This window comes from Schistocerca piceifrons, chromosome 3 (genome assembly GCF_021461385.2).
Source record: "Schistocerca piceifrons isolate TAMUIC-IGC-003096 chromosome 3, iqSchPice1.1, whole genome shotgun sequence".
Taxonomy (NCBI): Eukaryota; Metazoa; Arthropoda; class Insecta; order Orthoptera; family Acrididae; genus Schistocerca; species Schistocerca piceifrons.
The window spans coordinates 681,917,986-681,930,747 of NC_060140.1; the positions used below are offsets into that span (position 1 = coordinate 681,917,986).

A 12,762-nucleotide genomic window follows, 5' to 3' on the forward strand; every position below is an offset into this window, starting at 1 on the left:
TCGTACATATCCTTGAGGTCATTTGCTTGTCCACGATTGTAGGTTCTCGGCCTCATTATTATGTTTGAGGTAATTTTGAATTTGCAAACAGCAAACGAATAATGTGTTTGACGTTTCATTTATTATCATAGAGCATAGAACGAAACAAAACATAATGCCCTATTTCAATATCGTGTATCTCGGTGTTGCCACCACACTATTTATTAGAGCTGGAAATAAAAAACTTGTTTTCGTCACTCTGCAAGTAACTGGACTAACTTCCGGAACACTCTCCACAACCGCCCACTTCCAGCTGAGGCGGATTCTTTTATTATGGTGGCTTGTGAAGTCATTCTTATAGCTTCAAACAAGTTGCGCGTCACAATTCATAGTCTCTTATGAATCAAATGGACATTTCAATAATGTCCAGTGATACTGAAAGGCAATTTTCAGTCTGATGTAGTGGATGACAAAAGACCCTCACAGATTGCCGGTCACTGGGTGTCAACTGAACAACGAGCCCATCAGGTAGGTTTCAACCTTTCTAAAGCTGTCCAAGTCGACTGTTGATGATATGACTGTGAAATGGAAAGTGAAGGAACAACCACAGGCAAACCAAGACCGGCAGACCTTATGAACTGGCGGTGACGGACAGAGATCGTGGAGCACTGCAGAGGGTGGTTATAAAAACCGCATGAAATCAGCGGGAAGGAGATACTCGTGAGTCCCCCAGTGCTGTCAGCAGTCATGCTAGCACGATGACTGTACGCATTAATTAAACAGAATGTGCGGCACAATAGTCGAGCAGCTTCTCATACGCCAGACATTTCTGTAGTCAGCACTAAATAACGCTTGGAGTGGTGTAAGGAGAGAGGCCACTGGATAGTGCATGGCTGGAGGCATTTGATTTGGAGTGATGAATCACTTTAGGGGGAAGTGTTGGGTTTGGCGAATGCCTACCGAACGTTACCTACTATTATGTTTAGTGCCAATAGTAACGTAGTGTAAGGGTGCAATGTGTGTAGTGATGAATGGGAGTTGGTGATAAGCAACCTTATTGCTGAACTGAGATTCCGAGATCGTGTGTATGGCTGAATCGCGGAATACTTGGTGCAAGTAATAGTAGTTATAGTATAAAGAAAATTAGGTTTCCTTTGGATTGGTGTGTTGGTGGAGATGTTCTGGGCTCGTCGGACTGCTGCTTGTGATATCAGAGCAGACAGGAACTCAAGAGTCTGCAGAGCAGTGCGGCGTGCCATGGCGCTCCATCCATGGCGATGGACCGTGATCGGGGGTCTCGGTAACTAGGGAGATCTATGAATAACACGGAACCGAATTTGTCTCAGAACCGAAAGGAGAGTCTATTCACGTTGTTATCTGGTTGTGTGGGTTTACTGTCGATCGGAAGTTATAACGATTTGTCACCGCGATAATAAACACTGCTTGTGAACGTACCAGCTCCTGTTACAACGAAACAGCAGTCATATCACAGGAAAAGTCTGGTGGAAGGCGGGCTGCCTCCGAAACGGGCAAGAAGGCCGCTTCAAGAAAGAGAGCACCCTCACAATACGAAGGAGGTGATGTCACTCTATGAGTGTGTTTTTCGTCATTTTAGTGCAGTTCCTTATTACTACGCCAAATGCAGAAGAATATGAACACATTTACAGCATTGTGTGCTGCGTACAGTAGAGGAACAATGGAGACATAATGATTGTTTTTATCAGCATGGCAATGTACCCTTCGTAAAATAGCAGCTATGAGACAATGGTATATGGACAATAACATTGTTGAAATAGCCCTGCCTGCCCAGAATCCGACCTCAACCCAACGAACGCCTTTGGTTTAAGCTAGAACGTCGAATTCTCTCCAGACCGCAGAGTCCAAAACCTTGTCTGGTTACGGCTCTTGAGGTAGGATGGGGTGTGATTTCTCGACAAACATTCAGATTATATAATGAAAGCTCTCGCAACTGGATGTCATAGCTGCTGATGAGTCTTCCGGGCTGTATGGCCGTGCTAGAAGAAAGTTTTCCGTTCCTGACGTTTCGTCCAGAGCTGCGCTGCACATCTTTGTTGGTACTTATGGCGAAGCTACCGTGCCGGCTCCATCTGAGCTATCCAAGCACGACTCACGACCCATCCTCAAGGCTTTAATTCCGCCGGTACCTCGTCTCCAACCTTCCAAACTTCAGCTGTTAGGATGGATCGTGAATCATATTTGGGGAACTCAGATGGTAGGACACTTGCCCGCGAAAGGTAAAGGTCCCGCGTTCGAGTCTTGGTCCGGCACACAGTTTTAATCTGCCACGAAGTTTCATATCAGCGCACACTCCTCTGCAGAGTGAAAATCTCATTCTGGAAACTTAACTATTGATTTTTACATGTCTAGGATAAAAACGTATCTATGGAGTCTGCAAACCATCGTCCATATATCATTGAGTTCCATGGTTTCTTATTTTCTGCTAAAATTATCACTATCCTCATATGTCGATGGCTTCCCTATCCAGTCGTCGACAATAGGTTTGTCATAGTAGATGAACTTTTGGTTTCGGAAAACTTGACTTAAATTTGACTTAAATTATTTCCTGACTGAAGAACGTGCTCTGCTACAGCTGATTTTCTGCTTTCCCCGGTCGGCCAAGGCTTATGTTCTTTCAGTCTTGTGTTCACACTTCTATTGGTAGTTCCAATGTAGACGATTACACGATTACATGGTATCTTTTATATTCCACTTGGTGACAGAGGAGGGCGTTTGTCCTTCACGGATGGGAGTGCTAGACATATTTCCTTAGTTGGTCTAAGAACCGGTCTGATGTTATGGTTCTGTAAAATCTTGCCAATATGATCAGATACTTTTTTGTTCGTCAATCGCTGTCTTTTACCTTTGTCCGTCTTCTACTGTTATTCGGTCTCAGGGCCCTATTTATTTCTTCTTCTGAATAGCCATTCTTCTCGAAGGTCTGCTTCAGGTGTTTTAATTTGGCATCCAATCGTTCCAGTGTGTAATATCTTTTGACTCTGCAACAACGCTTTTAATGGCACTTCTCTTTCTTTACAGATAATGGTTGAAGTTCTCATGCAAATAACTGTCCGTATGTGTGACTTTCTGAAAAACGTTGTGTTTCAACCTTCCATCAACCTGTCTGATAATTAAAACATCTAAGAAGGATTTTGCACTGACCGAAGTGACGCAGTGGTTAGCACACCTGACTCGCATTCGGGAATACGACGGTTCAAACCCGCGTCCGGCCATCCTGATTTAGGTTTTCCGTGCTTTCCCTACATCGCTTCAGGCACATACCAGAATGATTCCTTTCAAAGGGCACGGCCGACTTCCTCCCTCATCCGATGGGGCCGATGTCCTCGTTGTTTGGTCCCCTCCCCCAAACCTACCAAACAACCAAAAATATTGCGTTGTCTTTTTCAGTCTCCGTGTTAAACTGGATTTTTGGATTTATACCATTCAAGTAACAAAAGAGCTCTTCTATAGGTTTTTTTTTACAATGCGACAAAACAATGCCTGTATCCTCGACAAACCGGTACCTTCGACATGGTTTCTTATTTGCATTTTCTAGAGTTAATTGTTCTAATTTTTCATACAAAATTAGCGATTGGAGGACCTAATAAGTTACCCACTGCGACACCATCAACAGGCTTGTAAAATTCATCATCCCACTGGCACTGACTAGAACGAAGGCAGTGTTCTTGTACGTAGTGTGTATTACTCATCTTTCCCTACGGTTTACTCCTATTTTTCTCACAATTTTGAACATCTTTACCGAGCGAGGTGGCGCAGTGGTTAACACACTGGACTCGCATACGGGAGGACGACGGTTCAAACTCGTGTCCGGCCACCTTGATTTAGGTTTTCCGTGATTTCCCTAAATCGCTTCGGCAAATGCCAGGATGGTTCCTTTGAAAGGGCACGGCCGACTTCCTTCCCCGTCCTTCCCTAATCCGATGGGACCGATGACCTCACTTTTTCGTCCCCTCCCCCAAATCAGCCAACCAACCAACCGAACATCTTGAGCCATTTTACACTGTCGAACGGTTTTTCTAAGTCGACAAATCCTATGGACGTATCCTAATTCTTCTTCAGCTTCGCTTCCATTATCAAGTACAGTTTGAGAAACGCCTCCCCGGTTCCTTTACCTTTCCTATAGCCTATTTCACTAACAATGCCAAATGCAGATTTAAAAAGCGACCATGTGACGATGCGAGGAAAACAAAAGAAAAAAAGAAGATTCGTGCTGATCATCGAAGTTAGAACGATGATGAGTCGGTATGTACTTATTACTGGGTGTCTTTGTCTTTCTTAATGCCATCAATGTTAAACATCGTGTTACAAAGATCATTCTTGTTGTTCCAATTTTACAACGGTTACATGCTGTAAAGGACTTGCTGGCAGTAGATGTGAAGTAATCAGTTCAGAAATGTAATCTCATGGTTTCGAAGAATTGTGTTGAGGCTGTTAATAGACCATAGCACTTCCCTTCTCAGTGTAAACTTTGATTACAGAGATGCTGTGGCGGAGAAATTGCTGTTTCCAGGAAAGCAGATGAAAGTAGTCTGCAGTAGAAAATCGTATAATTTTTCTGTTATCGCTCACAAGCACGATAGAGTGGGAAGCAAAAGTAATGTCGTAACTGCACAATTTGAGATCAACGAACATCACTTAGCAGGACAAATGGAACACAAATAATTCCGTAATATAAAAATAATATCTTAAATCCCGTCGACTGAGCGATAGACAACATACCCGCAGTTTCTGTTTCAGTCACCAGTCTTCTGACTGGTTTGATGCGGCTCACCACGAATTACTCACCTATGCCAACCTTTTCATCTCAGAGTAGCGGTTGCAGCCTACGTCCTCAACTATATGTTGCATGTATTCCGTTCTCTGTGTACCCTTCTAGTTTTTCACTCTACAACTCCCTGTAGTACTACAGAAGTTATTTCCCGTTGTCGAAACACGTCCTATTATCCAGTCCCTCCTTTCTGTCAATGTTTTCCATGTATTTCATTCTTCGCCGATTCTAAGGAGAACCTTTTTATTCCTTATGTTATCAATATGCCTAATTTTCAACACACTTCTGTGGCACCGCATCTCAAATGCTTCCATTCCTGTTTCGGTTCCCCCACTGTCCATGATTCATTACCATACAATGCTGTGCTCCAAACATATATCAGAACTACTTTGTCGAAGTAAGGTCTATGTTAAGGCCCGCCCGGTTGGCCGTGCGGTCTAACGCACGGTTTTCTGGGTGGGAAGGAGCGCCTGGTCCCCGACACGAATCCGCCCGGCGGATTTGTGTCGAGGTCCGGTGAACCGGCCAGTCTGTGGTTAGTTTTTAGGCGGTTTTCCATCTTCCTCGGCGAATGCGGGCTGGTTCCCCTTATTCCGCCTCAGTTACACTATGTCGGCGATTGCTGCGCAAACAAGTTCTCCACGTACGCATTCACCACCATTACTCTACCACGCAAACATAGGGGTTACACTCGTCTGGTGTGAGACGTTCCCTGGGGGATCCACCGGGGCCTGAACCGCAGAATAACCCTGGGTTCTGTGTGGGGCGGCGGAGGGGTGAAGTGGACTGCGGTAGTCGTCGTGGGGTTGTGGATCACTGCGGCTGCGGCGGGGACGGAGCCTCTCCGCCGTTTCTAGGTCCCCGGTTAACATACAATACAATACAATAAGAGGCAGTGTGTGAAAACAGCAATCAGATCGCCTGAAAAACATCCGTTACATAAATCATAGCTTCGTTAACTGGAATCATGGTGAATAAACTTGTAATAACATCCTCAGGAGCCAAAGTTAGTCCTTAAGGTTTCTCGATAAAGTGACTTGATTCTTTTGCACATGAGTCAGTTCTGATATGTCTGCATAAGCAGAAGAAACTAACGATCGAAGTCAGAAAACGATTTATTGGACTGTTCAAATAACAAAAACAAATTCTCCAAGTATAACACCAACACAAAACAGTGATCCGTCTTCGAATCACAACTACATACAATAATAATATAGAAAACAACTGAAATAATTTCCTACTAGTCTCCGCCAGATACATCTCTGATATACCAAGCCTAATCCAGAGATCAGCGAGAAGATCCTAGCCGGGCGTCGGGGCGGCAGCTATCCATGTCTGCTGGCGGTCAATGAACTGCCGATGTGCGGCCGAGCGCCGGCCTTTATAGCGCTTCGGCGGATGAGTACCTGGGAACTATTTTCCATCACGTGGTTTGACGTGTGAAAATAGTTCCGGGATCTCCAGCGACCTCTTCCTTATGTTTATGTGGGCCGCTGGTGTCTTTGCTGTGTTGTTGTGGCCATTCATCAATGTTGCCTGTCGGTTGTGTAGTGCTTCGGAGTGCCTGCGAAGCGGGCAAGCCGCGGCTGCAGGCTGTCAGTTTGGTTGCTGATACTCTAGGCGCCGTGATGTCTGGTGGAGAAGGCCACAGCAAGTTTTACCAATATACACTCCTGGAAATTGAAATAAGAACACATTGACACCGGTGTGTCAGACCCACCATACTTGCTCCGGACACTGCGAGAGGGCTGTACAAGCAATGATCACACGCACGGCACAGCAGACACACCAGGAACCGCGGTGTTGGCCGTCGAATGGCGCTAGCTGCGCAGCATTTGTGCACCGCCGCCGTCAGTGTCAGCCAGTTTGCCGTGGCATACGGAGCTCCATCGCAGTCTTTAACACTGGTAGCATGCCGCGACAGAGTGGACGTGAACCGTATGTGCAGCTGACGGACTTTGAGCGAGGGCGTATAGTGGGCATGCGGGAGGCCGGGTGGACGTACCGCCGAATTGCTCAACACGTGGGGCGTGAGGTCTCCACAGTACATCGATGTTGTCGCCAGTGGTCGGCGGAAGGTGCACGTGCCCGTCGACGTAGGACCGGACCGCAGCGACGCACGGATGCACGCCAAGACCGTAGGATCCTACGCAGTGCCGTAGGGGACCGCACCGCCACTTCCCAGCAAATTGGGGACACTGTTGCTCCTGGGGTATCGGCGAGGACCATTCGCAACCGTCTCCATGAAGCTGGGCTACTGTCCCGCACACCGTTAGGCCGTCTTCCGCTCACGCCCCAACATCGTGCAGCCCGCCTCCAGTGGTGTCGCGACAGGCGTGAATGGAGGGACGAATGGAGACGTGTCGTCTTCAGCGATGAGAGTCGCTTCTGCCTTGGTGCCAATGATGGTCGTATGCGTGTTTGGCGCCGTGCAGGTGAGCGCCACAATCAGGACTGCATACGACCGAGGCACACAGGGCCAACACCCGGCATCATGGTGTGGGGAGCGATCTCCTACACTGGCCGTACACCACTGGTGATCGTCGAGGGGACACTGAATAGTGCACGGTACATCCAAACCGTCATCGAACCCATCGTTCTACCATTCCTAGACCGGCAAGGGAACTTGCTGTTCCAACAGGACAATGCACGTCCGCATGTATCCCGTGCCACCCAACGTGCTCTAGAAGGTGTAAGTCAACTACCCTGGCCAGCAAGATCTCCGGATCTGTCCCCCATTGAGCATGTTTGGGACTGGATGAAGCGTCGTCTTACGCGGTCTGCACGTCCAGCACGAACGCTGGTCCAACTGAAGCGCCAGGTGGAAAAGGCATGGCAAGCCGTTCCACAGGACTACATCCAGCATCTCTACGATCGTCTCCATGGGAGAATAGCAGCCTGCATTGCTGCGAAAGGTGGATATACACTGTACTAGTGCCGACATTGTGCATGCTCTGTTGCCTGTGTCTATGTGCCTGTGGTTCTGTCAGTGTGATCATGTGATGTATCTGACCCCAGGAATGTGTCAGTAAAGTTTCCCCTTCCTGGGACAATGAATTCACGGTGTTCTTATTTCAATTTCCAGGAGTGTATGTTTGTGAAAGAGTTGCCAGGTATCTTGCAGTTTGAGATTTTGGGGGATCTGATAGCACTAACACTTGGTCTCCTTGACAGACAAGTTTTATCTCTGACAAAGATTATCTCTGTTAATTACCTATAAACTCGACCCCTCCCAGTTTATGCAGTATTTATGTCGCTCTCCGACTTGCGACTCCTCACTTAGCAAGACTGAATGTCGCCAGGAGCACTTCCGAAGATGTCGATCGCAGCTCTGGACGAAACATCAGGAGGTGAAAAGTTTCTTCCACCCTGGCCATACAGCACGAAGACTCATCAGTAAGTAAGACATCGAGATGCTCTTTGAAAGTGTTGTCAGCAGAATCACACCCCACAGTAATGCCCACTAAAAGGTGTCCGGGTATTTTTGATCAGATAGCATATTTGTATGTGTCGAGTGATATTAATCGCGAATCATTGTGTAATGACGTCGGGCAATTCACATGTTTAGTTGTTAATGTCCTGTGTCAAGTGCACGTGAAAGTGAAGCAGCAGTGTACGGCCGCAGGTGGAGCCGACGCTGGGGTCTCGGTCGCTGGACGTGCTGCTGGGGATCCTGCGGCGGCGCGTCGACCACGACAAGGACGCGCTGTTCCAGTTCACGCAGCTGCGCCGCGAGCTGGGCGACGCTTGCGTGCCGCCCGGCGCCGTGCTCGCGCCCGTCCTCATGCGCTTCTCCAGGGGCTGCGACCGGGTGAGTGCGCTCCCCAAGATGTACAAACAACACGGTTTCCGTAAACCGTCTTTACAACTTCACACTTTAATAACTTTAAATCTCTGGGGGCAAGCGCCCAAAACCAAAAGCCCATTTCGTTTTTTATTTTATAACAAATAGAAACTATTCACAGACTGTCTTTAAAAACGTCTTGAATAACAATCTCTTGGCTCCTATTGTAAATAATTTATTTAACGACCGATTTCGTAGCCTAGAAGCCACATCATCAGGTTAAATCTACGAGGGTTGGAACTTAAATAGTGACAACTATTTATTTACAGCTCGTACAAAATAGATACGTGTTTCAAAGTTTAACTGTTTAACTGTTCATTTTTGGAACACAGCTTACGACCAGCTTAGAGACAGAAGTGATGACACTTTCTGCAGGACCCGACCATCATTTTGCAGGACAATGCTCAGGTACGTACAGTGCAAGCTGTTACTGATTTGTTTGACTGATTGGGCTGCTAAGTGCTATACTACCTACTGCACTCTCCTGACTTAAGCCCTCGTAAGTTCAACTCGATTTCTAAACTGAAGGAAACACTTCACGGCATTCGCTTCGGAACTGCTACAAATTCGTCGGGCAGTAGAGCGAGCCGCTCGAACTGTCAACACAATTGGCACTGCTAAGAGTATCCTAAGACTTCCACATTGCTGGCAACGGGTTATACACAATGTTGGTGACTAGTTTGAAGGTCAGTAAAACTTTGAAACTCGTATCTATTTTGTACCAGCTGTAACTAAATAGTTGCCACTATTAAACTTCCAACCCTCGTATTACATTACAAAAATCGTTCGCTGCATTAATAGTGAGAAACAACAAATTCCATACACGACATTCCATACATGACATTAAAATTGCAACATTGGCAGCAACGAACATTCCTTGTCTATGACCAAATGACGCAATCAGCGCATTGTCAGGTAAACAGAAAGTATGTGTCCACTGTTCGTCAAGCGCGCGTAATTTGCGCACTTACATTAAAAGAAAAAAGTAAGAACCGTCAAGAAATATCCTCCCAATCTACTTTGATAAAAGGCCAATATACAACCTAATGTGATAAAGACCAATATGGGCCAGTCAAAAATTACAATTTAAAAACACCATGGTCTAGGGTTCTTGTTGATACTTCCCAGATTTTCATAAATTTTTTGACTCTCTGGATCGATTGTGACCCTATATTTAATGACTAACCGGTTATGTTCGGCCTATTGTCGTACATTTGCAATCATTGTAGGTTTCTTTTATTTTTGACTGGGCGTTCTAGCCCATTAATGGTCTCTTATAGCATCACGTTGAAGTGTCAAAAAGTTCTGGGAGAGCGCTATGCACATATACAGATGGTGGTACTATCGTGTACACAAGGTGAAACGGGCCGTGCATTCGCGGAGCTGTGATTTGTACTCCGCTGAATCATGTGAAAAGGTTTGAAACGTGATCACGGCCACACGGCAGGGATTAACAGACTTTGAACGCGGAATGGTAGTTGGAACTAGAAATATGGGACATTCTATTTCAGAAATCACTATGGTATTCAATACTACTAAATTCAAAGCGTCAAGAGTATGCCGAGAATACCAAATTTCAGGCATTACCTCTCATCACCGGCAACGCAGTGGCCGACGGCCTTCACTTAACGACCGAGAGCAACGGCGTTTGCGTAGAGTTGTCAGCGATAACAGACAAGCAACACTGCGTGAAGTAACCGTAGAAATCAATGTGGAAAGCACAACAAACGTACACGTTAGGACAGTCCGGCGAAATTTGGCTTTAATCGGCTATGACAGCAGACGGCCGACGCGAGTACCTTCGCTAACAGCACGAAATCACCTGTAATGCGTCTGCTGGGTTCGTGACCACATCGGTTGGATCCTAAACGACTGCAAAACCATGGTCTGGTCAGATGGGCCCCGATTTCAGTCGGTAAGAGTCGATGGTAGAGTTCGTATGTGACGCAGACTCTACGAAGCCATGGACCCAAATTGTCAACAAGGCACTGTGCAAGTTCCATAATGGTGTGGGGTGTATTTACATGGAAGGGATTGGGTTGTCTGGTCCAACTCTACCGGTCATTGACTGTAAATGGTTATTTTCGGCTATCTGGAGGCCATTTGCAGTTATTCATGGAATTCATGTTCCCAAACAACGACTGCATTTTTATGGATGCCAACGTGCCATGTCGCGGGGCCACAGTTGTTCGCGATTGGTTTGAAGAACATTCTGGACAATTCAAGCGAGTGATATAGCCACCCAGATCACACGACATGAATCCCATCGAACATTTAAGGGAATAATCGAAAGATCAATTTGTGCACAAAATCCCGCAGCAGCAACACTATCGCAATAGCTGACGCCTATAGAGGCAGCATGGGTCAGGGGTCAGAATGTCTGCGGGGAACTCGATGAGGCCACGCCACGTCCAGTTGCTGCACCACGCCGGGCAGAAGGAAGTCCAACACGATGTTAGGAGGTACCCCATGACGTTTCTCACCTCAGTGTAGGTTAGGATAACATTACTTGACGGTTCTTACAGTAAAAAAAAAAAAAAAAAAAAATTGATGACATGGCTTCTAGTCTACGAAGCTGGTTATTAAATAAATTATTTACAACAGCAGCCAAACTGTCATTATTCAAAATGTCTAATTATGGCTGCGGTTCATCCTCATACAAGATAGTCTCTTTAAAAAGCGTGTAATATTCAGTTCATAATTTACATTGTACTGAAACTTCCTGGCAGATTAAAATCGTGTGCCGGACCGAGACCCGAACTCGGGACCTTTGCCTTTCGCGGGCAAGTGCTCTACTAACTGAGCTACCCAAGCACGACTCACGCCCTCTCCTCACAGCTTTACTTCTGCCAGTACCTCGTCTCCTACCTTCCGGCACACAGTTTTAATCTGGCAGGAAGTTTCATATCAGCACACACTCCGCTGCAGGGTGAAAATCTCATTCTGGTTACATTGTACTCTAAGAGAATATCGCTAAAAGTTATTATAAAAACAATTATTTTCAAAACCTTATAATTAGCGAGTTTGAAAAATGCACCCATGTTCAGAAAAAGCATAACACCTTGAACGACTAGAGATAGGACGTTCATATTCACAGTACATGTACATTAGTATGTTCTGCAGAAATAATTAGCATTTGAACCACGTCGGCCTGCAGATTCAAGGGCAACATCGATATCGCGATGCAACACCACCTTCCGGTAAAATGTGCCTGCGGCTCTAGTTGTCGCTTTATAGCGGCCGAAGGTAATGGATGAGTGCGACTTGAGTAGACGTGAGGCATGTCTCGCAGACGTATGCGCGAACCGTACCGTCAAATTAGTGAGTTTGAAAGACACATTATTGTCCTAAGAGAATGCGCTGCATCCATTCGAAAAATTGCTGCTCGTGTGGGACTAAATGTTTAGGCAATGCAATGGGTGTGCGCAGATGGTTCACAGAAGCCCGTAGAACGCGACGTGATGGGCCAGGTTGCTCCACCCAGACCACCCCGAAGAGGATCGACAACTCATCAGAATGGCATTGCAGGACAGACCCGCGTCCTCCTCGGCTGAGGTGCAACAGTGCAACACGTCACACTGAGAGGTAACAATCCGTCACCGTTTATTACGGCATGGGTTACATGCGCTCGTCCACTTCACCAACCTTTGACGAATGTGCAGAAATATGCTAGACGGTAATGGCGTGTGCAACGACGTCACTGAGGACAGGAATAGCATCAGATAGTGCTTTCGGAAGAATCCAGGTACTGTTTGTTTCAAAATGATGGCCGCATTTGGTACGCCGTTGACAGGTGGAACGGCATCACAGTGACTGCATTCGCACAAGACATACAGTGACAATTCAATGCCTTAAGGTGTGGGCTGTTACTGGGTACAACCATTGGTGCGTCTGCAGGGCACTGCGACCAGTGTGACCTACGTGAGTGACATCCTGCGACCTGTAGCCATACCCTTCCTGCACAATACCCATAACGCTATTTTTTAGCATTACAATGCACGACCATATGTCGCTGCACGAACACGTTCCCTCTTGATGTCACAGGATATCAGCGTTTTGCCCTGGCCTGCCAGATCACCAGACCTGCCGCCAGTCGAAAATGTGTGGGATGTGCTGAAACGACGGGTGCAGT

At 46.5% G+C, this 12,762-nt stretch overlaps 1 protein-coding gene across 1 annotated transcript in view; it reads left to right on the top strand.

Moving 5' to 3' along the window:
- The window catches only part of LOC124788960, a 400,179-nt gene that overhangs the window by 155,401 nt on the left and 232,016 nt on the right, over positions 1–12,762 (top strand). Inside the window, exon 7 of the mRNA XM_047256249.1 lies at positions 8,412–8,597. Within this exon, the coding sequence (XP_047112205.1) occupies positions 8,412–8,597 (186 nt within the window). The remainder of the gene's footprint in view (positions 1–8,411; positions 8,598–12,762) is intronic.